The sequence below is a fragment of the Mustela lutreola genome, chromosome 2 (assembly GCF_030435805.1).
Source record: "Mustela lutreola isolate mMusLut2 chromosome 2, mMusLut2.pri, whole genome shotgun sequence".
NCBI classification, from domain to species: domain Eukaryota; kingdom Metazoa; phylum Chordata; class Mammalia; order Carnivora; family Mustelidae; genus Mustela; species Mustela lutreola.
Genome location: NC_081291.1, coordinates 220,643,512 through 220,669,552, shown reverse-complemented (window position 1 = coordinate 220,669,552; position 26,041 = coordinate 220,643,512). Strand labels below are relative to the sequence as shown.

The 26,041-nt window shown below is 49.4% G+C and overlaps 1 protein-coding gene across 1 annotated transcript in view; it reads left to right on the top strand.

The window, feature by feature from the left end:
• Positions 1–213: 213 nt before the first annotated feature.
• Positions 214–26,041, top strand: part of DSCAM (DS cell adhesion molecule) — a 749,662-nt gene continuing 723,834 nt past the window's right edge. The window contains exons 1-2 of the mRNA XM_059165108.1: positions 214–322; positions 639–935. Of these exons, the coding sequence (XP_059021091.1) occupies positions 214–322; positions 639–935 (406 nt within the window). The remainder of the gene's footprint in view (positions 323–638; positions 936–26,041) is intronic.

Genomic DNA, 26,041 nt, shown 5'->3' with positions numbered 1-26,041 from the left:
CAAATGAACTGGACTTTTATGAGAGTAAATACGAAATCTGATTCCAGCTGCACATTTTATTAAAACTGCTAACGTTTCATGGTCACCTCTGCTTAGCCGGCCGCCTTCCGGAATAGTCACCCCTGGCCGTATCTTATTAGCAACCTGCAAGAAAATAACTAAAAATAATCGGCTGTTGAAATGATTATTTAAGCCTCTAAGAAATGCATCCTGATGACTGTGCGTGACTGTGTGCTGGCTGCGCTCTCCTCCGTCCTGCCTCCAGCCCGGCTCCACTTCTCGGCTGCTGCTTTAAGACCGCAGAGCGCCCCAGCGGCCAGAGGCAGGGGAGGGGGTCCCCGCTCGCCTCCGCGCCGCTCGCTCGCTCGCTCGCTCGCCCCGCGCCCGCCCGCCCGCCCGCCTCCCAGGCAGGGAAGGTTAGCGAGGATCACTGCGACTCGGGCCGCGCCAGAGGAAAGATGAGCCTGCCCGCCCGCCTGCTGCCTGGATGTGGAGGCTGAGGGCTGGCGCACGGGAGGCCGCTTGCTGCGCATTCGGGGCGCCGGGTGCCCGGGATGAGCTCACGCCCGCGTCTGCGGCTCTGTCCACCTGCCGACCTGCCGGCGGCCCCCTGAGCTGACGGCGCACCTGGGCTGCAGCCCCGCCGGCCCGCTCTGGCCGCAGCGTTGGGCGCGGCGCCCGGGAGCAGGTGTGCAGGAGCGCAGCGCGCGGCGAGCGCAGCCCTCGCCCCGGAGCCCGGCCGCGCCGCGTGCCCGGGCGGCTCGGCAGCAGCGGCGGCGGCGGCGGCGGGCGGGCGGCGGCCCCCGGGCAGGTGGCGAGCGAGCGGAGCCGGGCGGAGCGCGGGGGGCGAGGCCGGCGCGTCGCTCGCGGGAGGCCGGGGAGCAGCAGGGGCATGTGGATACTGGCTCTCTCCTTGTTCCAGAGCTTCGCGAATGGTGAGCCTTTCGGTTTGTGCTGAATTTCATGGCTTGTACGGACCGGAGTGTGGGGGCATTGGGTGCATGGGTGAAGTCATTCCCTTCTGCGCCCCCCATCTGGGCTTAAATCGTCATGCGTTTCTTTCTGCCTTTTTTTTAAATATTATTTTTATTTCTTTGGGGAGGACAGGAGGCAATGTCGAGAGGCCGGGAGGGAAAAATTGCTCTGTAATCATTTAAAGGAGCTTACCTAGCAAAGTGACGGCTCGGAGCTAACTCCAGTACTAGACAGCTACCTCATTGAGAATAAACCAGGTTTGGCGAGAGGAGGAGAACCTGGGGAGATCGCCGCTTGCTTTGACACATCACAACCTCAAAGGGACACGACATTCCGCGTGTGGGCAGGTGGAGGGTCAGTTAGGAACACTTGCTTTCGCATTCAGAGCGCTGTGGGCTTGTAAAAGCTGGGCTTTAGATCTGCTACAATTCATCCCCGGCAGCAATGAAGCCTTCAAGAAAGCTCCGTCCTTCCCCTCCCCTCTCCCCAGCCTTCCGGGGTACTACATATTCCTCACAGTCATTTATGTAAAAATATGCACTCCTAAGCATGACATCATCTGAGATGTTGACAAATTTTTAAAAACACCTGTACAGTTGTACACATGACATCAGTGACTATCGTAAATAGCATTCCTTTCCTCGCGCCTGGCAATATTGCATTTTGAAATGCTTTCTTCCTGGGGATGTGGAAAGCTATCGCTCTTGCCTGAGTCAGACCCAATTAGTAAGTGTGATTGCACCTTAGGTCGCCTGTCACGGCGTACATATGAACTCACATGTATGAATGGCTTCTTCTCATTTGGGAACTGGAGGGGGGAATTGTCATCGTTCGGCATTGCCTGGGAGTAGCTAGCTGCAGCCTGAATTCCCAATTCAAATTTTGGATCACCAATCTGCATGAAATGTATGACTTGCTGACAGTTAAAATTAAACCATTAAGCAGAATCCCCTACCCAGGAGAGAGAGAGAGAGAGAGAGAGAGAGAGCGTGTGTGTGGGTGGGGGTGGGAAGGAGGAAATCTCGCCCTGGTGAGAAAATGCCAGAAGCCAAGGGGAGGCTCTGAGATTTTCTTGGAAGATGCACAGGGAAGCTCTGAGTGTTAGCTTCACAGGGGTGCATTTTCTTTGCCTATCTAGATAGCATCCTCAGAATCATCACACTGACAGGCCAAAGGAAACGCATAAACTTTGTAAAATTCAAAAAAAAAAAAATGATGACTAAGAAAAGGTGGAGCTGAAAGGAGGCGCTCCTGAAATTAGCATGGCAGTGATGCTTCGCTCTCTAATATAACCTAAAGGGAGTGTTCAGAACTTTCATTTGGAGGTTTCCCAGCAGGAGAGATTCGCAACAAGTTCTGACATGACCCCATCTTTCCCAGAGGGCACTCTACCTCTTCCGCAGCCTCCTGGGGATTTACCTTGGGGGAGAGATCTGCCGTAGCTAATGGGTGGTGATGCACCAGGAAGGTTGGCCCTTTACGCTGCTCTACTAATGTGAGCTTGGAGAAGACGCAAAAATCACATCCATCTCTCCCGTGCCCCCAAGCCTTCATGGCCTGTCTCACCTGTCAGGGCATACGTCTCTGGACTCCTTGGAAAGGCCGGGATCACAGGAGGAAATGAAATCTCCATCCTGTTGGGAAGTCCGTGTTTCAGGATGATGGAATCAGTTCCCATTTTACAGTTTTACGGTTAGAGGTGACAAAAATCGTATGGGAGAATTTCTGGTACTGTCTCTGATCCAGGATGCTGTGAGTGTGTGTGACTTAAAAAAAATAATAATTTTCATACTAAAAGAATCATAAGGGAATCAGAGAGTGAGAAATTGTGTAAAACCTCAAATATTCTACATGGAAAATATATGCAAAGAATATGTCTGTGCATATTTATGAGCACTCTCTCCTTTTTTCCCTTGAGCATCATCTTCTTACACCTTTTTCAAGACCTTGAAAGTTGATTGATAAGCACTATTATTGGGACTGCAATGAACACAGGTAGATGTTACAGTATAAGCTGATATGCAAATGCATATTTTACGTGGCTGTGTTGTGTGGCCTGATGCTATCTAACAGAAGGCTATGGAACTCTTTTATATAAAAATGGCCCTCTCTTTATATGACCAAGCGTTAAAAAAAAAAAAAAAATTAAAAAAAGAAAGGCTTGACTGTAGAGCTCTGGGCTCTTTCATTTTGGAGGGGAGGGAATTAGCTTTAAAGAGTTTCTCAATGAATGATGTTCACTGCCTGCCGTGCAAAGGATCATAAAATATATGGTCATGTGAAAATAGACTAAGGGTCCAATTTGGAATGCTGTCTGTTCATAGGACCACATTTCAAAAATGTGAAATCAGATGGTTCTTACCTATCTGAATGAGACTTGGGGGGAAAAAATATTTCAACAACTGTCATAGTTTGGTCTACCTTAATTTTGAAAAATTCCCGAATGTGTGTGATGAAAGATCTATGAGTTCTAATACCTAAGCTGATGACCGCTAGGCCTCAAACAGCAAAAATGTCTGACATGATTTTTTTAAAAAAATCTATTTGTAACAGATTAGGCAGTTTGATATCTGGGGGTGCTAACAAAATAAGAACCACACTTGGGCATCTGCGTTTTCATAGTGCGCAAGAGCATTTTTTCCCAATGATGTAAGGGGATGTACATTTATTTCTTAATAAGAGCATGGTTGCTGGACAGGCTAGAGACAGGGTTTTGGGTGACAAATAGAAGTGAGAAGACCGTCCCTTCATGGGTTAAACCCTTGAATGAATTACCTCACCTGATCAGGTCTTGTCATCATGTTTAAAGCAGTCAACGTGTTCTGCAGCGTTCTGGAAATATTCACGGGAGACCTTCAGTTACAGTGCAAGGAATCGGGGTCCATGAATGTAGAGACACATATCCACACACATGTCCCTGGATGGCTCTTCAGGGCAGGATCAGGCTGCATTGTGTTTAAGCACAATTTCTCCTGGTTTTGACCCCACTGAGCACATTCGAGTCTAAGATTCTGTTAAAAGCATAGACAGGCCTCTGGATAAGCAGAATGAGGAACAATAAGCATATTTGTTACACGGAATACATTTTTTGATGGCATCTTTGCATCTCTATGTATGCATGTGTCCCCGACCTCTTCTCCTGAGCCATGGGATCGTGACCTTCGCTGCTTTGCTGTTTTCCTGAAGCTCGTGGGGCTTAGTGAAGGTGGGAGGTGGGAGGGAGACAGGTGTTCCTCAGGGTGGAGGTGGGGTGTCAGCCCCTTTCAGGCCTCACCAGTTCATCTCGGCAGGGTGTCCCACACTGCAAACTGGATGTTTTATTTAAATTTAGGAGTAGACCTTGGTGGGTACAAATGCACCTTGAGGGCTTTTAAAATGACTTATTTTATTCCTGTACATACACACAAGTGAACAGGATCATGAGGCGAATAATTTCAGGGCCTCCTGCCCTCCTCTCCCTCCCCTGTTTTTATTAAGCAGATTCCAATTCTATCTCAACATTTCAGAGCTCACCTGAAATTTCTAGCTCTCTTAAGCTGTGTGCCCCTGCCAGATGCCCTCTGTAGGAAAACAAAATGCCACGCAGACCTTTAATAAATGCCAAGAAGAGCTCTACTTCTTGACTCCCTCCTGTAGGCTCCTTGGCGTGACCACCGTTCAGTGCTGCCTCGGGGAATCAGGGACCCGCTGGGCAGAATGGGGACAATACACGGCGTGCTGGTGGGGGAAGCAATTTTGACCCCCACAAATTGCCAATCTAAATGCCTAATTCCTGGGCCTCCACGTAGCTCTCCAAGTGTTTTATCAAGGACGTGTCTGGGATGAGATGCGATCACGATTTCCTGAAGGGACTCATGCAGTGTGCATCGAGACTCGGTGTAGAATTTTGGGCTAAGAGAGAGAAGAGAAAGAGAGAGAGATGGAGAAGGTCGTTTTATGAGGAAAGACCTATGAGCACTGCAGGAGGCGAGGTATTTCTGTCTGAAAAATTAAAGGTTGGATTTCTCAGTGGCTGCATTTGCAAAATCGATGGCATCGAAGTTTCCCCAAATTAGCTGAATTCTAGGGGTGAGGTTTGAACGTGCCTCATCAGTAACGGACAGGCGGGGGAACGAGACATTGAGGCTCGGCTCAGGCAGGGTATTGAGTAGCATTTCCTTGGTTTCCTTGGTTTGTCCGGGGGTCGGGTGCCCGGGCAGAGCTGGCGGGGCCGGGGCGTTCTCCAGGACAGCCGCGTCGGGGCATTTTCCCGGCTGCCGGGCCGCACACTGGCCCTCGGAGGCCGGCTCCGTCGCCGGCCTAGGAGACGGAGAGGTGGTGCTACCTGCATGTCAATTGTGTCCCTGCCGTAGGACACTAGTGGGCGGCAAACCTCGCCAGACTGGTGCAGCCAGCCTTCAGCAGAGCAGGCGAGCCCCCGCCTCCGGGAAGCGCGGCTGTGCTGCGTGCGGCGATCCGAGGCTCGCCTCCCCGCGACCGCTCCAGTCCCAGGGCCCAGACTCGGCGGTGGCTCCGTGCGCGGGTCCGGGAGCGGCGCGAAGGCCGGGGGCAGCCGGCCGTCTTTGTTTTCAATTTTACGACGGAGGACCCGGCTCGCAGCACTGTTTTGAGACCTAGAAGGTGCACAGAAAGGAAGGTGCATTTGCATAGCCCCTTCCAAACTGGCGGGGGAGCCCGGCCCAGGCGCGTGTGCGTCTCCTCTTGGAGGTGGCAGCTCCAGGAGCAGCCCCGCGCCTGATTGGCTGACCTTCCAATGTCATTCCAAGAGGCGCTGCTGGCTTCTCCTCCTGCTGATGGTGACAGGGGTGATGCTGCCGCTCCCGGGCCTCTGCAGTCCGTCTGTCTCCCTGCCACGCAGGGCTCTGGGGCCAGGGGTCCCCTCCCCGCTCCCCCAGGCAGATTGGCCAGCACCTGTTCCCCTGGCCGGTGTTAACGTTTCCCCTCCGGGAGTAATGGGCACAGAAATTCCCATCTTCTACGCCCCCCCCCCCAATATTTGTGTTCTTGTTAATGTTTCGAAAATAGAAGAAAATTCGAAGTTGGCTTTCCCTCCCTGAATTTATGGGTTAAGATAAGACGGTGGGAATGGAAGATTCCAGCAGCCCGACTTGTACTCAGTTCTGGAGCACGACTTCTGCAGGCGACACTCTCCACCAGGGGGGCCGGAGGGAAGTACCGTGGGGCAGAAAGATCAGATCACTGTTCCGTGGCTCAGAGGTTAGCTAGCTTCCCGTCAGGACGCTGGGCAGGGCTGGATTCAGAGACCTGCTCCCCCAGATTAGGCCCCCGCGTTATGCTCTGTCATGGAACCGTGGCCATTGTTTGGCAGTGTCTAGGGCAGTCCATCACTGTTCATTTCTTTGGCGCTTATTTGACTGCTGGCTGCCCCCTCTCTAGAAGGGAAGGTCCACCGTTTAGACCCACTGTGCAGAGCGCATGCATGGAGTAAGGGGAGAGGGATGTTGGCTGACCCAGTGGATGAAGACGGATGCGGATGAGGGACAGCCCCCCCCCCCCGCCCCCGGGGCTCCTCTCTCCCACCCCCACCTCCCCCATCCCTGAGACCATGGTGAGGAAGGAACACAAGGGAATGTTAGATTCCTTGTCTCCTGCCGTCTCGTTCTGACTCACGGACTTGATGGCTGTACAAGCGTTTATTTGCTAGAAATGCTTCTGGGGCATTTTCCTCTCTTTCCCCAAAGGGATTCACATTTGGAATAAGCGCTGGGACTCCACACTGGGCCATTACGGTGGTACAGTCGCTTTGGGTGCTCTTCCTGATGTGGACTGGGTCAAATGTCACCGAAAGTAAGTCCACAAGCGCACCAACCCCCGTGTTCTCAAGTACGTGCTAAGCGCAGGACTCAGAAATCCTCTACAATCACCGCCCTGCCGTGTTCCGAAAACCAGTCAGAAACATGAAATCGACACAGAGGTTTCCCTGGGGATTCTTGGAAATTCATTTCTTTATCAAAGAGTCACCCGGGACATCAAAACAAAGCTCAGTTTCTTAGGCCTTAATTGTCTTAAAAAAAAAAAATCGCATTACTATATTTTTTCTTAAGTATCCCATTGATTTATGAGTTTCTCAGCGTTATCTCTTTCTTTCTCATTTTGCAACAAAGTGGAACCAAATGTAAAAGTTGGTTCCTTCATCAAAGTACCATGAAAGGAATGTTTTATTCATCATTGAAATTTCAACTTTTGTTTCAATACAAAAATCAGATTAGGTGTCAAAATTTATAATATTTACTATCTTTTGATATTTGATGATCTGTATTTCTGTGTTGATTTTCAATAATTACGATATATTTATTTATTTATTTTCAAAATAATTATGGTATTTTTAAAAAAGTCACTCGGCTGGGTGAATTTTTGGTCTCGAAGCCCCCTGGAATGTGTAAATATATGCTTTGGTTTAGCAGCGAGGGGAGGAGCAGAGTTGACAAGATATTTGTTGAAAGTAGAGGAAGGAAGGCTCTCCTGCTCAGACAGACAGAGTGACGGACATTAATAAATCTTACCCGCATCCCTATTAAAGTTATTTTTACACAGACAACAGTGAGTAAGATTTAAGAGTGAGCAAGCAGTGCTATTTATAGAACGCCGTTTTTAAATGCAGCGGTTGAGACAGTGAAAGAAAGAATGGGAAAATGCGAGAGATCACCTCCATAACGAATGCTGGCTTCCCCTAACTCCCTGGCACCATACAGAACTTTTGAAGGAGACAAAAAAGGCATACCAACCCTTCCTGAGGTCCTGGGAAATCGCTGGGGACACTGCAGAATGTTCTAGAAATACTCTCTTGAGTTGAAGTCTGTGTCTGACTTGGAGGTAGGGTAGGGAGCTGGTGTATGTATTGTTTGGAAACTGGACCTGGGTAGGTCTGGGGAGGGTGTGGAGCGTGCTGCGTGGCCACAGAGCCTCGCTGGGCAGCACCCACCGCTGCTTTGGGAGGTCAGCCACAGACAGTGGGAGGGCCGAGGCCGCCCGCACGTTTGCAGCAGAGCAAGTACTGAGAGAGGGTTTCAAACTTAGGCTCTTGTAAGATCACAGTCTCCTCCATGTTAATCGGTGACTAAGTTCTGTAGATTTAACTTGTTCCATCCACTCTTCTAGACAGGCAGGCCAGATGGGCGGGCCAAGTCACCACAGGCTGCTTGATTGACGTAAATGCTACCGGACAAAGAAAAGAGAACACACCTGCTCTTAACAATGAACTAGTTTCCCTTCCTAGCTAGCACTGCATCTGTTCCTTGTTACACTTTGGTTTACTAGTCTCAAGTGGGCCTTATTTTCTACTGAGAGTAGGACTCTTGAATTTGTATGGAATCGAATGAATTGTATGCTGGTATACCGGTTGGAGATCTGAACAAAAGCCATGTCCTAACCTACCTCTGAGCACAGACGCTGTGAAAAGCATTTGCCTTTTGTCTTGTGAGGATGCATCTGTAAAATGGGCCATTTTGTGGCCAGCCTCTCCAGACTGGAATGCACACGTTTGCTGAGGTGGCGGAAGGCGTTGTAAACTATTTAATTACTGAGTTTGATTGACGTGAGCCTTGCCTCTTTTTTTTTTTTTTAATTTTATTTATTTATTTGCCAGAAAGAAAGAGATAGTGCACAAATAGAGGGAGGAGTAGGCTTCCCACTGAGCAGGGAGCCTGATGCAGGGCTCGAACCCAGAACCCTGGGATCATGACCTGAGCTGAAGGCAGACGTTTGAATGACTGAGCCACCCAGGTGTCCTGAACCTTACCTCTTTTCATATTGAAATGAGAGACCAGGAAATAGTTTTAGCTTCATTTTACACAGAATTTAAACAATTCTTATCTGCTGTGCACAAACACATTGAAAGTTTAGAGATCTTTTTTCTAGGCACCTGAACTCTCAAATTACTCGACATTTCTATAAAACCTACAGCGGTGATAATACTCTCTGAAGATCCCGATGACCTCGGGGTCTCCAGGGGCCCTCCACACCCTCAGGGACCTCCGTGAGGATCACGTCCAGCTGGAACTGTAACCCCCAGCAGGCAGGATGCTTGCCGAGGTGACCTGTGTCACACACTGAGGAGCCGGGCTGTGTGAAATGGCCGATGGCAGCGGAGACCCTCACCATCCACACCTTCTCCTAACAGTGAGCAAAGCGTGGACGTTCCTCATGAAACCCCTGCTTCCTCACTCACTGATGGACCTTCAGGGCAATGGCAAGATTTCTGTGATTATGTCCTAGGACAGAAACAAAGTCAGAAGATAATTAGAACCACTGCAGTCCTGTGTGTTTTTTAAATTTTATCCCCCCTCCCATTTTTTTTTCTACATAAAGGACCTGAGTTATGCTGTGGAAACTTTTGAGTAAACACATTTTCTCATTAGAGAGACCCGAGATTCATCTCTTCTCTCCACTGTGGCCTGACTTGATCGTGGGTTCCCACAGGACCTCAGAAACTCCAAATCCCAGTCTGCTTAATTACACTGTTTATTTCTTAATATTGGCTGTGGAGCATTTTTAATAACCGATTTGTAGCTGCCCGGGGAAGAAAGAACAATGCTTTGTAATATTACATGTGAGACTTCAGGGGTGAGCTGAAGACCCCTGACTGCAACATGGGTAACTTGACACCACCGGGGGGGGTGTGTCCCTGAGTGATTTTCCACTTATCCTATCGCTGGTCATTGCAGTTCCTGGAAAGGGTGGTCGCTGGCCACTCTGGCCATTGGACAAGAAATGCATAGCAAATGTGAAATGCTCCCTAAGGGAAAGAATTATTCTTTCATAAATTATTCAGGCTGGTGAAGCCCAGGTTAGCAGCTCCCATCAGGTGCCTTGACGTGAGCATGGAAAGCAAGTGGGATGGTTAGTTACCCACACGTGCGTGCGTGTTCGGACTCCTCCGGATCAACACCTATTATATCTTCCGTGCCTGCTGTTTTGCATAGACCTGATGGCTATTTACATAGAAAGCTGGGAAGAAAAATTTTGACCTACACGTGACGTTGGTATTTGTCTTGGGCAATTACTTTGATCTGTGGTTCATTTGTGTCTTGTGGCGTCTCACGTCACCACCCCCTCTTATTATTTATGGTCCCAAGAGACCTCTCATTCTCCCTTTTGCCCCATCACTGATGATGGGGGTGGGAGAAAAGGCTGTGGGCTTTGGTGGTGCCAGGTGCTTGGAGGCAGTGGGAGTAGGGCCTATGGGAAGACCAAAGATACGGAGAAAGGGGCTGCACCAGCCCCCACATCAGGGTGACAGGAACAGACGAGGAGGAAGGAGAGGCCAGCCTGCCTCTAGACATAGTCCGTTGACGCCTTGGGCCCTGTTTTGGTAATGTGCCTCTTTCTGGACCTTCTCAGCTACGGATCAAGGGCACTGGTTCTCAGTGCCATGTAGGCTGGGGCAGGGGAGAAGAAGATAAGGAAATTTTTTGGAGCGTCGGTCCCCCCATGAGTCGCACACTGGAGATTCCGAGGCCGGCAGCGTTTTGGGAAAGGGCTCTACTCGGAAGAAGTTCCTCCGGCCCCTTCCACCGTGTGCCTTTGACATCTCCTTCCTGCCTCCAGAGGCCCCCAACTTTGTGCGGAAGACTGAGCTCAGAGTTGTCTAGTTTCCTGCCTCTGACCCCCAGAAGCTCTGGTTTTGCAGCTCTGAGGTCCGCACGGTTGAGGAAACAGTCTCAGTTTTCTAAGCCACCTCTGGAAACACACACATTGGAAAGGAGCTTCCTGGCCCCTGTTGGACATAGAGGGCCAGACACTGGCTAGAGAGCCAACCCGGTTTAGTTTCAAGTGAACTTCAGTTCTTGGTGAACTCTGTACTGAGCAGCAATTTACTGGCGGGATGAACATGTGTGGGGCTAGGGAGTCACTGACTATGGATCATATGGGTTTGGGCAGGTTGGGGGAGGAAAAGCTGGAAACACGGAAGACCCTTACTTAGTGGGGGGGTGTGTGTGACCCCATCAGGGGCACTCCTAATTGGGATGCTAATAGCTTGGGAATCATTTGCATCTAAACATATATATGTTTGCATGTCTGTGCATGCCATTTTTTTCTTACTGGAGTTTCTTGGGTGTTCTGGTTTATTGCCAACATGTGCTTTGCTTTGGGGCCTGGTTCCCTTTTGTTTTGTCACATTGAACCCTTCCTTGCCAGCAGCTGGAGTCCTAGCAGAGAAGCCCTTGGACACCTAAATGTGGTGCCATGGCTCCAAGCAGGAAGCCGATAGCGCGGACCCGAGTGGGTGACATATATATAGAGCGCCCATCTATCTTGGGAGATGAGCGAGGGCAGATTGAGACAGGAGAGGAAAACGGATCTGTTGGCAGCGTGAGGTTTTGCTTTGGTCCCAACCCAGGAACATGACATACGCCTTCATTCAAATATCGGTGCTCAAGCTCCTTCCAAAGTCAGATAAAACCACTTGGGGATCTTTTGCTCTTTTGGGTTTTCTTGGTCTCTGCCTCCTTCTTCGAGGCGATGACCTCAAACTGACTGTGTTTATCACATGAAGCGAGTGCCATCCTCCCACGTTGTCACGAAAAGAGAAAATGGTGGATCAGGACATACGTGCATTTTTAGACCTTGTCACATGTATGCTAAAATCGAGGACAATTACTAGTGGCAGAATAATCCTTTCAAAACACCGTGTCCTTGATTTTTGAACTAAAATAGACTTGAATATGTGCTGGAGAGAGGCCTAAATTCAGAGCCTTAAAAAATATCCTTTTGTGTCCTGAGATCTTATTTTAGATAATATTAAAAATAACTTTCCCTCCCAGGCATCTTAAACAAGTTTGATGTTATAATGCTTTGGCGATTTTATTGTGATTCACCGCAGAGATCATCTTTCAGAGCGGCTGTTTTGATATTTAGCTTTAGAAGAAAACGGTATGAAAGGCATTGCAGGCTGAAGAAATGTGATTTCTGCTTACTCAGAACTCCAGGAATTAGGGGAGACCCCGTTTCTTTGCAACAATAGGCTCCTACTCCTACGTCCCTTTAAAAGGGGGGCATTGTGCTAGGAAGTCAGCCGCTCTGCCGAGGGAGTTCGCAGAAGATCTCGTCGAAAATAGCTCCTAGTCCCTCTCTGATCTGGAGTTCTCAAAACCGCTGCAGTTTGTACAGACTGTTCTCTTTAAAATTTTGCTCCGGCGTAGGTCACTCTCTTTTGATCTCTCCCCCACGGGAAGAGCATAAATATTTCCATCATCAAGTTTAATGACCTGCAAGAGACGCACGAGTCATTGTAAACGGTTAAACACTTTCCTTAGAAGAAATATAAATGAGAGCTCGTGTGACTCAAATTTATTATTAGAGTAAATCACCTTAACCCGTAGAAAATATTTATTACATGCCGCAGTTAAGTGTGGAGTGTTTCCCCCTTCGGTTCCTGGCACCTGCCTCCCCCGCAAGTGTGAGCATCCTTCAAGCCGGGGTGTCTAATGGCCCAGCTGCCCAGGGCCATGTGGGGAGTCCCCCCTGCAGTGGAGATGGGTTTGCTGGGAGCACAGTGGCTTTCTGCCCTTGTCTCTTGTCATTCTTTTCACCTTCCTTTCTCTTTCCTTGGAAACCGGAGCAAATATCTGAACCTCCATGCGCTCAGGAGAGGGAAGAGAGCTGTATGGCCCCAGGGTCCGAGGCCTCCTCCGCCCCACTGATTCCCCAGGGTGGGGGCAGGGGAGGGGGGTTCTTACATGGGCAGGTGGAGGCACCTGTGGTGATCCTTCAGCTGAAGTCTGGATGCAAGGGACAGGGTCCTTTCAGCCTGTGGGGGACCCCCTCGGTGGTGCCCATGGAAGTCTGGAGATCTTTGCGTGGGGGGAAGCTGGTGTTTAGATAATTGTCTGGAGGGTCCAGGCATTGGTATCCTGGGTTCTTGTGAGCTCTAAAAAGAGCCATGAGACAGAAAGGAAACAGTGCAGCTATTATTTGAGGCTCATTATTTTTGGCAGATGGAAGTAAAAGACTTCCCCTCCCCCGCGCCCTCTTATGATCTGATCATTTTGAAAAAGGGTAGGATCTTGACAAATGGTGGTCTTCTGTGAATTTAGTGGTTCTAACCAAGGGCAATTTCACGGCACCCCCCCCCCATGGTGACAATGGGCCCCGTCTGCAGACATTTTCAGTTGTCACAGTTCTCGTAGGGGAGGGGTGCCGTGGGCCCTGGAGACCAGGGATATCGCCCACCGTCCCCCAATGTGGGGACAGATACCCCTCTTCCCCAATGATAAACAGTTATCTGGTCCAAGATGTCAGTCGTGCAGGGGTTGAGTGACCCTGAATTAAATAGTGTGGGGCTCAGTTCCTACACAGGAATGTCAGGTTTGTGCTTCTCTGTGGGTGCTGCAGCGGCCCGGGAGAGATGGCAGAGGAAGACGCTCTGAATCTCAGTTGTAACTCCTGGGCTGCTAAATTCATCGCTGCTGATACTTGCCGTTGATGAAGCTTGATTTACTATTTGCTTCTAATTTTTTCACACAGCAAAAGAGGAAATCCAAACCGTATCCCCTTTCAGGCCAAGTCACTGAGAGCAGGAGTGCCGAGGTGTTCCTCCGGGCCTCTTCCCCCTTCAAGTGATTATGCTGATCAGTGTTTGATCAGATGATTAAATTATAATTCGATTAATCCTGCGTGCAAAGCGCTCGGAATGCATTTCTCTCGCCTGGTTACGCCGTGCCCGGAGCGCCCTGTTCTGCGGGCTGACGGAGGCCCGCTCTTCCTGAAGATGTGGATTTCTGTTTTCAAAGCCTTGCAGAGCCTTTGTTGCATGATACCAGGGACAGGGGATATTTCTGTAACCCACTGTCCCAGGCAGGGGCTGGGCTGCAGAAGACTCTGGGAAACGTGGAAATCCTACTTAGGAAGCACCAATTATTTGAAGACATAGGATGTGGAGAAACCCTCGGAGGGCAGGGAGCACCCCTGCCCGCCCGGAGAGGTCTATGGGGGCTCTCAAGGCCACTAGGCCCGCCTTTGGCCCCAGAAGGCACCTTCCCTGCTGCCTTCCTCCCAGTCTGAGGGGCACGTGAGCTGCCTGTATGTACACTGGTCGTGGAGCCGTGTTCGCTGTGTTTATTTCAAGTGTGTATTTCCTGAAAACGGTGTTGTGTGTTTCCGTTTTTAATATGGCTTAAGGTGGTGGTGTTCATCACGGCCTGCTTTTCCATGCCCGGACTTCCGTGTAGCTGACTTGGAGGTGTGCTGAGTGAAGGCTTGCGAGATGCCCTGTGCTGGGAGGAACTTGAGATGTGTTGGAAACCACGTGAACGGATTTCGCCTCCGGGACGAGAGGTTCTCATGGGTCACTTTGTGGATCCAGGAGCGCAGCGGTGGTGGGATCTCGCTTTACTTGTCCTTTCCGTCTCCCTTCACGTTTTCGTATTGCTGGTTGTCTGGTTACTAGAAACATCACTATTTAGGATATGCTTTTTCTTTTTTTTTTTTTTTTTCTCTCTCTTCAAAATACCTGTGTTTGGATCTGGCTGGATATTGTGACATTTGCGTTTAAGAACAGACCAGAAGATGACCCCTGTGTCATCTGTCCCACATACCTTGTCCTGAGAACTGCTGGGCCCACAGAACTAACAACATAGGGTCTAAACACCTACTTAGATTTTCCCATCTCCCCTACTCTGAGAAGTAGACACTATCACTTCCAAAGGAGTTTATTTATTTATTTAATTAGAGAGCACAAGTGGGGTGAGGGGCAGAGGAAGAGGGAGAATCTCAAGCAGACACCCCCCCACTCCCAACTCCAATGAGTGTGGAGCCCAATGCAGGGCTCCATTTCCGTCATGACCCTGTGGTCACCTCACTCATGACCCTGAGGTCATGACCTGAGCCGAAATCAGGAGCTGGACTCTCAACCGACCAAGCCACCCCGGGGTCTCGTGTGCCGAATCATTTGTAAGAGAGTACAAGCTCTTGATTTTCTTTGAAGAATAGCATTCTACTTGTAATTCTTCCCATAAAAATTCTTCCCATAAAAAAGAAAAAAATGAGAGGAAGAGGAACTCACATTTACCAAGCATCTGAGGCATGCAGGCACTTGCTTACTGTCTTAGGCACATTGTCGTGTTGGTAATAAGAGTGATGATGATGTCGGTGGCAATCACGGGTGTTGCTGATTGCTGAGATCCGAGGTATGACTTGGAGAGTTTACGGTAGGGCCTGCAATGCCCGAAGCTGGAAGGTAGGCGTTCTTGCCTCCGTTACCACCGTCAGGTGAGGTTAGACGGTGTGCTGCGGTGCACGGTCGTCAAATGGCAGACCCGGGCCTGGGCGCTGCTTGGTGTCCCTGCCTTCTCAGGTGTGCGGTGGGAAAGCGCCTCCAGCGTCAGTTTCGCAGAATAAGACACCAGGGTTTGCGGATGTTGGACGAGGGCTGTGGTCAGATGGAGCCTGTCTTTCCGGGTCCCTGTTATCTCTGCATTGTGAGCTGCTCCTGATCCTCCCGACAAAACCCTGTTGACTCGTTTAACTTTTTTTTTTTTTTTTAAACTTTGAAAATGATGATGTTAAATTTACTTTAAAAGTTGAGCCATAAAAAGTTGTCTTGAGAAAGTGGAATATCATCTCTGAAGAATGAGTGTAGGAATGGGGACAATTCATTTGCTTTTCCTTGTCAGCGTGGCTTACGCACGTGTGCTGAGGTAGGCGGGTAACGGACAGGTTAATTAACTTCCATCCACTTCATGGCAGAGCTATTGCGTGGCGTCCAGTCCTGCTGTCGGTGAGCTTAAGAGTGACATTTATATTCCGTTCATGTTTCGTGGTGGGACCTTCCCGAGCCCCCAGATTTAAATTGTGTGCCTGCTTTTCATTTATTTATTTATTTTTAAGATTTTATGTATTTATTTGAATGAGAGAGATCATAAGTAGGCAGAGAGGCAGGCAGAGAGAGGGGGAAGCAGGCTCCCCGCTGAGCAGAGAGCCTGATGCGGGACTCGATCCCAGGATGCTGAGATCATGACCTGAGCCGAAGGCAGCGGCTTAACCCACTGAGCCACCCAGGCGCCCCTGTGTACCTGCTTTTAAGTACATCAGATTTCATTTGTCCTGAACAGACCGTCCATTCTCACAGGTCAGAATGTTGGACTGAAACTAGTTTTTGAAGCTGGTCATTGAAGACTAGTAACCAGGTGTTGGTTTAGCCTCAACGGGGCTGTTAGGAAAGAAAGATACAGATTAGTTTTGTGCCCACAAGTCTGAATCTTATCAGTGCAGCTGAATTATTTCACTGGTATGTCCATGGGGCAAGTATCCCAAAGAGCTGAAAAAACACAAGCTGGACATTCACACTCACAGTAAGTGAGGACGGTGGATGGGTGTGCGTGCCTGTGAACACACCTGCCATGCCGTGGCAATGGTCTTCTTGTTCAATGTTTACGTGACATTCAAACAGGACTTGTAGGAAGATCCAGGGCCCAGATATGATGAAAATAGCCAGCCCCATCAGTGCTCAAAGCTTGAATGACCCAAGCGTCCCTTAGATGGGGGAGCTGTTTATTGACTGCGTGGCATCTTGGGGTCACGGCTTGAGGTCATTGGTGGGAGGTGCTAATGGAGTCAAGGCCGGGATCCCCCAGCTGGACTCCTGTCACAAAGTTTGCCTGCATTTCTGTCCGCTCAGCCACCACGCAAATCACAGAAGCCCCGACCACAGAGAGGTGAGAAGATATCGGGCGTTTGCCTGTAGGGTCACTGTTGGGTGGCGTGCTGACTGTACCTATTTATAGTCATCGCTGATACTTCCGGAACGCTGACCACTCAGCAGGGGCTACACTAAGTGCTTCACTGTATCATCTCATTTAATTTTCAGTCAGGTCTTTGAGATACTTACGCATGTTATGCTTGGGGGGAATCAAAGTGCATCACCTCGTAGGAAGGTCGAGAGGCTTTCTGAAGTCATCTGTCCAGCTAGCGGTGAAAGCAAGATCAGAACCCGGGCAATCTCATTCCAGAAGGCCCGTGTCGACTCCCTGCCTCAGCTTGCCCATTAGGGAGCCCCGGATATCTGGGCTGGGTCATGAGCACGCACACTGGTGGGAGTGGCGACACTTGTCTGGAGAGCTGGGAATACGGGGTATGCCGGGGGCTTGGGTTGGGCCAGACCATTTTCTTAGCATTTTCTTGGAGGAAGATGATGGAAAAATGGGGCAGTGTGGGTCCAGTTTGGGACTTTCAAGGTTGGTCTGTCCCCGTCACAACCTTTCTAGGGTCTCAGCTCTTTCCTGAACTAGGATGCTCAGTTGACGAGGGACGGCCAAGCCCATGCTGCCTGTCCCTTGCTGCCCAGTGCCGGTCATCACCGCGTCGCAGCCTGTGGCACGTGTCCCTTGTCTTCCCAGGTCTGTTCCCATGGTGCTTAGGTTGAAAACTAAACCCTCCAGATTCCGGTAGACGGTGCCTGAAGTCTTGTCTGGTGCATCACCTGACAGCTGGTGCTGCTGCTTTTACTCTAACAACGGTTCCTCCGGTCCCTTTCATCCTGGTGCTTGCGCCTACCCTGAGTTCCCCTTGTCTCAGAGACTTTAGGAAACACCTGATGAGACCCAAGCCAACCACGATGCTGCCACAGCAGAGCAGCTGAGCCGGCCTGGAGAGACCCGCCCTGCTGTTCTCACAGGTCCGAGGTAGAGGCTGCACACCTCAAGTGGGCCCTTAGGTCAACCCTCAGTCCTGCATGGGCGCCTGTAGCTTCCTGTTTCTGTGGGTAAACGGTTTTCCATCTTCTCCTTCCTCTGCAAACCTCAAACTGCCCTTTGTTGTCTACTTGCAGTTGATGACCTCAGTTCTTTTACTGAGAACCTAGAAGCAGCCAGGGAACTGCTTGGACTCCCCCCCAGGGCCCCCCGTTTATCACGGTGTCATGTCGTGGTGTCTTGCCCAGGTGTGATCATTTCCCTTCACCCCGGGAGTGAGGGAGGGGCTCAGTTATGCAGATGATGGGACCCTGACTCTGGACCCTGAACAGAGCAGGTGGACAGCCAGATTTTAGTCGTGGAGGCTCACTGCCCACGAGATGGAGACGTCCACCCGGTGCAAGGCCACAGTCAGGAACGGAGGGAGCCACAGAGGAGGCTTCGCTTTGTTGAGGGTGAGAGCCCCTTGCTTCACACAGAGGATGTGGTTGGCTTGTCGCCATAACTCTGCAGGCCCACGTGGCGGAAGGCATGGACCCTGGGCTCAAGGGTGAACGGGGACTGAGCCTGGTCCTCCGACGAGGAGGCTGATGAGGCTGGGGGTCTATGTCTGGGGGAGCAGAGCGAGAAAGGAGGACTAGGGGCCTGGCCGTTTGGAGCCCTTGCGATTTTACCGGACATGGAGGCAACACTGAACATGAGCGTTCATTTCAGGTTCAGCACCATAACACCCATGTATGCTGCCCTCCGCCCCTGACTGCGGAGGCACCTGCCTCGCCCCTCACAGGCTGAGGCCTCCATCCACGGGCAGAAGCGCACTGCCTCCTGTCCACATAAGGGTCTGGCCTCATGTCTGTGTTCCCGCTCTCAGGCATGTCCCGATTTCCCTGTCTTGTGGGTAACGCACCACAGGACCTTCTCTCGCCCATCGGCACACCAACATGCGGACCGATACTACGAACACGTAAAGGCACGGACATGTAGCACACACTGACACACAGAACACGCTCCCCAGAAAACCCACCCTTCAGTGCTCCCCTCACCCCCCTCCCTTCTCTGACACCGTTTAGAGCAAAACTCCTCACAAGAGTGGCACCCAGTGGCACTGCTCACGCAGTGAGGTGAGGGTTTGTGTCCAGGGTCGTCTGTCCGGCTCCACTGACACTGCTGGTCAGTGTCACCCCCATGTCCCTAGTCTTCAACTTCTAAGATCCCAGATGCTTTCGACACAGGAGGTCCGGTCACTGTCCCTCCTGAAACACCTTCCCTGGGATCCTGGGTGGCGTCGACTGTGAGCTTGTCTTCTGCCTCTCTGGCTCCTGCTTCCTGTCGTCTGTGCAGAGTCTCTTCTGCGGTCAGATGCGAAGAAGGGATGTGGCACCCCAGGGCTCAGGTCACAGACCCTCCCCTACTTACTCTTCCTGTAATTTAGTTTAGGCTGCGGCGTGAAATGCCATGTGTGTGCTGATGACGTCCACATTCGTCTCTCCATCCACGGCTTCCCCTCCGCGCCCCCACTCAGACCCTTCAATCCTCTGCCGACTGCACATCTCCCCTTGGAAGCCCTGTAGGCATCTCACACTTGGACCTAACACAGAGTTTCCGGACTTTTCTCCCCACATCTGCTCCTGTCCCAGGTCTTTGTCGTCCTCGGTGAGAATTGCTGTTCACCCCCTGCCCAGGATAGAGCCTTGGCGTCACCCTTGGTGGCCCCGTCCCTTCCCGACTCAAGGACACCACCAGCAGGTCCCAGGGACCTGACTTTCAGAATATGACCGTGTCCTCCACTTCCACATCCAGGTCGGGCTGCTGTCCTCTGTGGGAGGCTCGGCAGGAACCGGACAAGGGGTCTGTCCTCGTGCGCTCCCCCCTTGCCGCTGGATTTCCATCCGGTGTCCACAGGACCTGCTTAAATTATAAATGTGACCGCAGTACCTTTCTGTTTAAAGCCAGTAGGGACATCTCCCATCACCCCTAAAGTAAGCCCAGCATTCCTTCCTGTAACCCAAAGGGCCTCCAGGACATGGCTCAGGCTGGACACCCCACGCCACCTCGTCTTCAGCCACGAGGGACTTCTGGGCATTGCTCCAACAGGCTGAAGTCGTCCGTGCTCAGCGACTCGGCTTCCCACTCCCTGCCCCTTCGTCCTGGGATGACCTACTCTTGAACTTCCCACTGTCTGCTTTTCCACTTCACTCCGTCCTCTGCCCGCATGCCGTCTCCTAGGAGCGGCCTCTACGAGTTGAAATAGAGTGGCTTTCTTTGCCTCACTCTGTGTTTCCTCCGAGCAGTTATGGGTGCTCGCGATAATGTGGTGACCTCTTTCCTCTCACCGGAGAAGCAGGGGCCTTGCCTGGGTCTTGGGCCCCAGGAGAGCTCCTGAACCCTGCAGGTGCCCAGCGAGTGTTTGCTGACTGACTGACTGAGTCAGTGAATGTTCTTTACAGGCTCTAGCTCTAAGGGGCTTGATAGTGCTCTCTTTAATTCTATACTGTTTTTCCCCTGATGGGGTGACAGCATCTCTGCATACTAGGAGCTTCTCCCTGTGGAAGATTTGGACATGCATACTGATAGGAAGCTCAGCAAGCATCACACCCTACGTTTTTCAACTCTGACCCATTCTCAGAGGCAGAACAATAAAAAATACCTTAATTAAAAAAAAAATCATTGTCACCACCAGACTGAGTGAGAATGGTACAAGAAAGAAGACCACTTCTGTAGGTTTTCCGTGGGTCCTGGCAAAATCCCAGGGAAGAGAGGATAATTCCCGACTGCGGAAAAGGCTGGTTGCGGTAATGATCACCATGTCGGACACGTGGAGAAGGTTCTGCAGGGTTTGTGGAGGCAGAAACAACTTCTGATATGCCTGTTTAAAAAGTGCTTTGCGGAGAAGGAGGTTTCAAGACTTGCCTTTCAAGAAGGTGCATATTTTCACTGGACAAGGTGGGCCGGAAAGAGATGGCAGGTGCAAAGGGGGAAAGCAGGAAAGTTCTGGATGGAGGAGGGCAGGAGCTCCATTCAGCTTCTGTGCAAGGTCGGAGGAGAAGATACATCTAAAATGGGACAGGATAGGGGTGCCCGAGTGCCTCAGTTGGTTGAGCATCGGCTCAGGTCATGATCTCAGGGTCCTGGGATCGAGTCCCACATTGGGCTCCGTGCTCAGTGGGGAGTCTGCTTCTCCCTCTGACCTTTCCCCTCTTCTGCTCTCTCTTTCTCTGTGAAATAAATAAATAAAAATAAAATCTTTTAAAAAAATAAAATGGGACAAGGAGCAGAACATGGAGGATTGGAATCAAATTAAATTTGTATCTAAGGCTTTTGTGTAAAAGTCATAGTCTGAGTCATATGACTGATCAGTGCCATGTGTTGGCTGGGGTGCCCAGGAAGGCAGAGCTGGCAACCCTGATGGAAGGGTGGCCAAGCAGCCTGTGTTGGCTGCCCAGAAAGGGGACAGTCAGGCACTGGGATGGTGGTGGGGGCTGGGTGCTGACAGAGAGGGAGGAGGGTCGAACAGGAAAATTGGTAGTGAGAATCTGAGTGTGGCTGCTGGAGAGGTGGGATCTAGATTATCCCCGTGGACCATCTCACTATGTGGAGTTGCTGGCAACCTAAAGGCATGAATGACGAGTAGGTTTGTAGTCTTGTAAAATCATTGCTGCCCAGATTCCTTCCCTTGAATATTTCTTTTTGTTTTCTTTTAGTGGGGGTACTATATGGAATTTGCCTGCCTGAGAGCTATATGTCATTGGTGGAGTTTTATAGTGTCCAACGAGAGGCATTGCATGATTTGGTTACAACCTGAGAGAGCCTGGAAATTGGACAGTAGTTGGTACAGGTCAAGGGTTCACCCCGAGAGGGGAACGAATACACTTGAACCAGTGAAAGACCCACAATCTTCATTTCATTTAGTTCTCCCATTTCTCCTGAAAGTAAAGCATTTGAAAGTTTAACATTGACCATGAGTCTGGGTTGCAATGTCACTGTGGCAACCACCGCCTGTTAGTTGTTGATAACTAGATACATTTTGGTTCCCTTTCTTGTGAACCTGTTTGGATTCTGTAGTCACCGGTGAAGGAAGGGTCAAGCGGAGGCGACCTCCATGTTTCTGTTGTGTGACCTAACTAGATTAACCTTAAGAGGCACCAGATCAGAACGTTGGCACCCAAACATCCATTTTCTCCTATTTGTATACTGTGCGCCACAGAAATCTATGATAGGGTTAAAAAATTCTAAGTTAAAAATTTTATTCCACGTTGTGCGTTTTTCAAAATCTCTCCACTCTTAAATGAGTCAAATTTAGATCCAGCAGAATTCAACTTAGTATAACTTCAACCTCAAAATAATTTATGGCTCGGTTCATAATCCACACTCGTGGTCTCATTTCTTGTGTGACTTACAGGGTCTCTTTTTTGGTTTATCTCTTTTGTCAACTCCTTTCCTTTCTTCCTTTCTCTCCGTGCCTTCCACACGTGTTCACACTTCCTCACATATGCTGTGTGTGTCCTTAGATTAAGCAGTATTTCTTTCCTTTTTTTTTTTTTTTTTAAAGATTTATTTATTTATTTATTTATTTGACAGAGATCACAAGTAGGCAGAGAGGCAGGCAGAGCAGGGAGGAAGCAGGCTCCCTGATGAGCAGAGAACCATTTGCAGGGCTCGATTCCAGGACCCTGAGATCATGACCTGAGCCAAAGGCAGAGGCTTAACCCACTGAGCCACCCAGGTGCCCCATTAAGCAGTATTTCTTACAATGCATTTATTAAAAACTCCTTTGCTTTTGTATTTACTGATAAAGAGTTGTGCTTTCAGCACTGAAAATTGAAAAACTCAGTCTTAAAAAAAATTATTTTATCTTTTCAGTGTTCCAAGAGTCATTGTTTATGCACCATACACAGTGCTCCATGCAATATGTGCCCTCCTTAATACTCACCACCAGGCTCACCAAACCCCCAACCCTCTGCCCTCCAAAACCCTCAGTTTGTTTCTTAGAGTCCACAGTCTCTTATGCTTTGTCTTCCCCTCCGATTTCCTCCAACTCCCTTCTCCTCTCCATCTCCCCATGTCATCCATGTTATTCCTTATGCTCCACAAGTAAGTGAAACCGTAGGATCATTGACTCTCTCTGCTTGACTTATTTCACTCATCTCTTCCAGTCCCATCCATGTTGCTACAAAAGTTGGGTATTCATCCTTTCTGATGGAGGCATAATACTCCATAGTGTATATGGACCACATCTTCCTTATCCATTCATGCGTTGAAGGGCATCTTGGCTCTTCCCACAGTTTGGTGACTGTGGCCATTGCTACTATGAACATTGGGGTACACATGACCCTTCTTTTCACTACATCTATGTCTTTGGGGTAAATATCCGGTAGTGCAATTGCAGGGTCATAGGGAAGATCTATTTTTAGTTTCTTAAGGAATCTCCACACACAAAGTGACTGCTGAAAATCATACGTATATATGATTTATGCTACAGATTGTGATGAGTTGTGATTATCTCAAGGGACTAAATGTTACTAATGTTACTAATGTTTGATCATGAAACCAACATGAACTTACCAATGGGTTTTCTTAGGAAGAGATTTCTTATGTAACCAGAAAATATGTACTGTGCGTATCTTATGCCCATTGGGAGTATAAAATAAAAGAAGAAAAAAAGAAAAAAGATTCCTGCCCTTGGAGAACTGGCCATTTTGTTGGGAAATCATGATATATAAATAAGGAAACAAGATCTTTTTAAAATGAAGGTATTGGGCGCCTGGGTGGCTCAGTTGGTTGAATGACTGCCTTCGGCTCAGGTCATGGTCCTGGAGTCCCAGGATCGAGTCCCGCATCGGACTCCCAGCTCCTTGGGGAGTCTGCTTCTCCCTCTGACCTTCTCCTCATTCATGCTCTCTCTCACTCATTCTCTCTCAAGTAAATAAATAAAATCTTTAAAAAAAAAATGAAGGTATCATAAACTGATAAGAAAATTACCTGGGTAATGTAGTTTAGTTAGATTTAAAAATGAGTTGTTGATGGTCCTGAAAAGGAATGCCTTTAGTACATTTAATAAAAAGGAGGGAGCTTGCTTTGTGCGGTGAAGTCAGGGAAGGCTTCATGGAAGAAGAGCAGCATTAGCCGAATCTCGTGGGGCATGGATCAGGGCTGGACAGCAATTTGAGGAAGGGGGACACTGACAGCAATGGTATGTGTGTGTGTGTGTGTGTGTGTGTGTGTGTGTGTGTGGGCGCACGCGTATGTGTGCACGTAGATTGGAGGTTTGGACGTTGGGGTGAGCATTATAAATCTGGAGACTGATTCATGGTTCTGCGGGAGGCAGAGGAGCAGACTTCAGGCTTCCACGAGAAGATCTGAAAGACTCTGGGCATAGGGCCGTGTGGGGGACCCCGAGTTCCCCACCATAGCGAGCCATTTAGAAATGGTCCGAAGCGTGTGTGCCCGACTCAGACTTGTGGCCAACAGCTGTGGTCTGAAGGCAGCAATGGCTGCAGCTCCTTCCCGAATCCCAGAACGGGCACTAAGTTTTTGCATCATGGACAGGAGAGGATTTTTGTTTAAGGCCGGAAAAGATGAATAGGAAGAAATAAATTAAGGAAAACGCAGGGAATTCCCCATCACTCATAAACGAAGAGCTTTACAAAAGGTAGAATTTACGACTTCTCTGTATGCTAACACTAGCCATGTTTTATGATCTTATAATTATCTAAAATATCTTGTCTTGCTGTCTGCACACACAGACGGGTGGACGCTGTACACAGAATGAGTCAAGGCAAAGTCTGTGCTAAGATTATTTGCCCAGAAGAGGATCTTTACCACTCTATGAGGTGTGTTAGGGGAAAAAAAAAAAAAAAAAAGAAGAAGTTTAATTATTCATCAAAGTTATAACCTAATCAAATTTAGTCTTATTTGAGACCTTCCCCTTAACCTTTTAGGATATAAATTGGATTTGTATGCTAGTTCTCTGACTCCGTTTCACGATGGGTCTTAGCTTCCCTTCAGCACATTGGAATGTCCAGGGGGCTTGCTATCATTTCCCTTTGATGAGACACCCTTCCTAAAGAGAGACTTACATTTTTAACTTCCTATTTCCCCTCTTTAAGGAGAGTGATTCTGTTTTTTAAATTGCTACTGCAGTGACTCATGGAATGGTGTCTTTGCAAGATCCTTCTGCACGTGGTGCACAGGAGAGGCAGAGTTTGGGGAGACATGGGGGGGACAGGGAGCTGGGCGTGCGTAGTGGTCCCGGACTGAGGGGTGAGCCCTGGAGGGAGGTGGACGATGGCCCTGACAATACCCCGGCTTCTAGTATGGGAAGAATAAAAAATTGCAGCTTGGCAAAATCAAAACTTGGTGACGTTTTGAGAAATTAGAGTCAACATGTTTGCCATGTTGGGGAGAAGATATTTCTCCGATTATTGATAGTGGAGTTTAAAGCCATTTGCTTAGTGGAAGACAAATAGAATAAAGTCAGTCATTCTACTTTGGAGAAGTTCTTGGTTTCGTGAGGCAATGGATGTTACTTCCTACATCAAAACTGGGAGGTTCCTTCTTTTCTCCTACCTCTGGACTTCAACTTGAACGTAATGTTTTTTGTTTTTGTTTTTGTTTTTTCTCACTATACAGATGTGACTCTCACCTTTTACCCAGGTGGTTTTTTACCCTGATGGTCTCCTGCAGAAAGCCTCCATTCATAGATCCTCACGGGCACTCTCTTTCTCCACAAATTTCCACCTTATCACAGTCCTGAGAGTGTCACCCTACTTCTCGAATGAGGCGTGAATGCCTCAGAGTCCTTAGAGCCCTGGACAGTGAGACACAGAAGGGACTCCAGTGGCCACCCCTCCAGCTTCTGTTTGAGAGGCTAGAGGGGAGGGGACCGAAGGGATGTAGTGGACCGCTCTCCTAAGACACCTTAGGGTTTGGACAGAGCTAGGATCCAGCCAGCTGACCTGCCTCCTGGTTGCAGGTAATTTTCATCATGCTGAATGCATGAAGGGGACGGAGAGAAGAAACTGGGAAGTCACGTGTAGGTCGAAGCAGATCCGTATGTAGGCACTCTGTCCTGGCTACTTAGTCCATTATGCTCTCCTGGGGTGACTGAGATGGCTTCTTTGTACTAGAAATTCATCAGGGTTAGTAATTACGTGGCATCAGCTCTGTGTTCCTACATGCATGGCTTAACGAAAGCTAAATTTGGCTATGGTGAGAAACATGTCCACGGTCACTATGTGTTTGGTCCTTGCGTTTTTCTCCCAGGACTGCCTGTCTTTTGTGAAGATCCAGAAAGAGGTTCTAGTGATGGGGACAGTCCCCCTCTTGTCTGGGAGGAATGAACACGGGGACAGAAGGCGCCCGTCCCTGGGCTCAGGCCAGTACAATGCTGTGGCTCAAGGCGATCTGTGTTCAGTTAT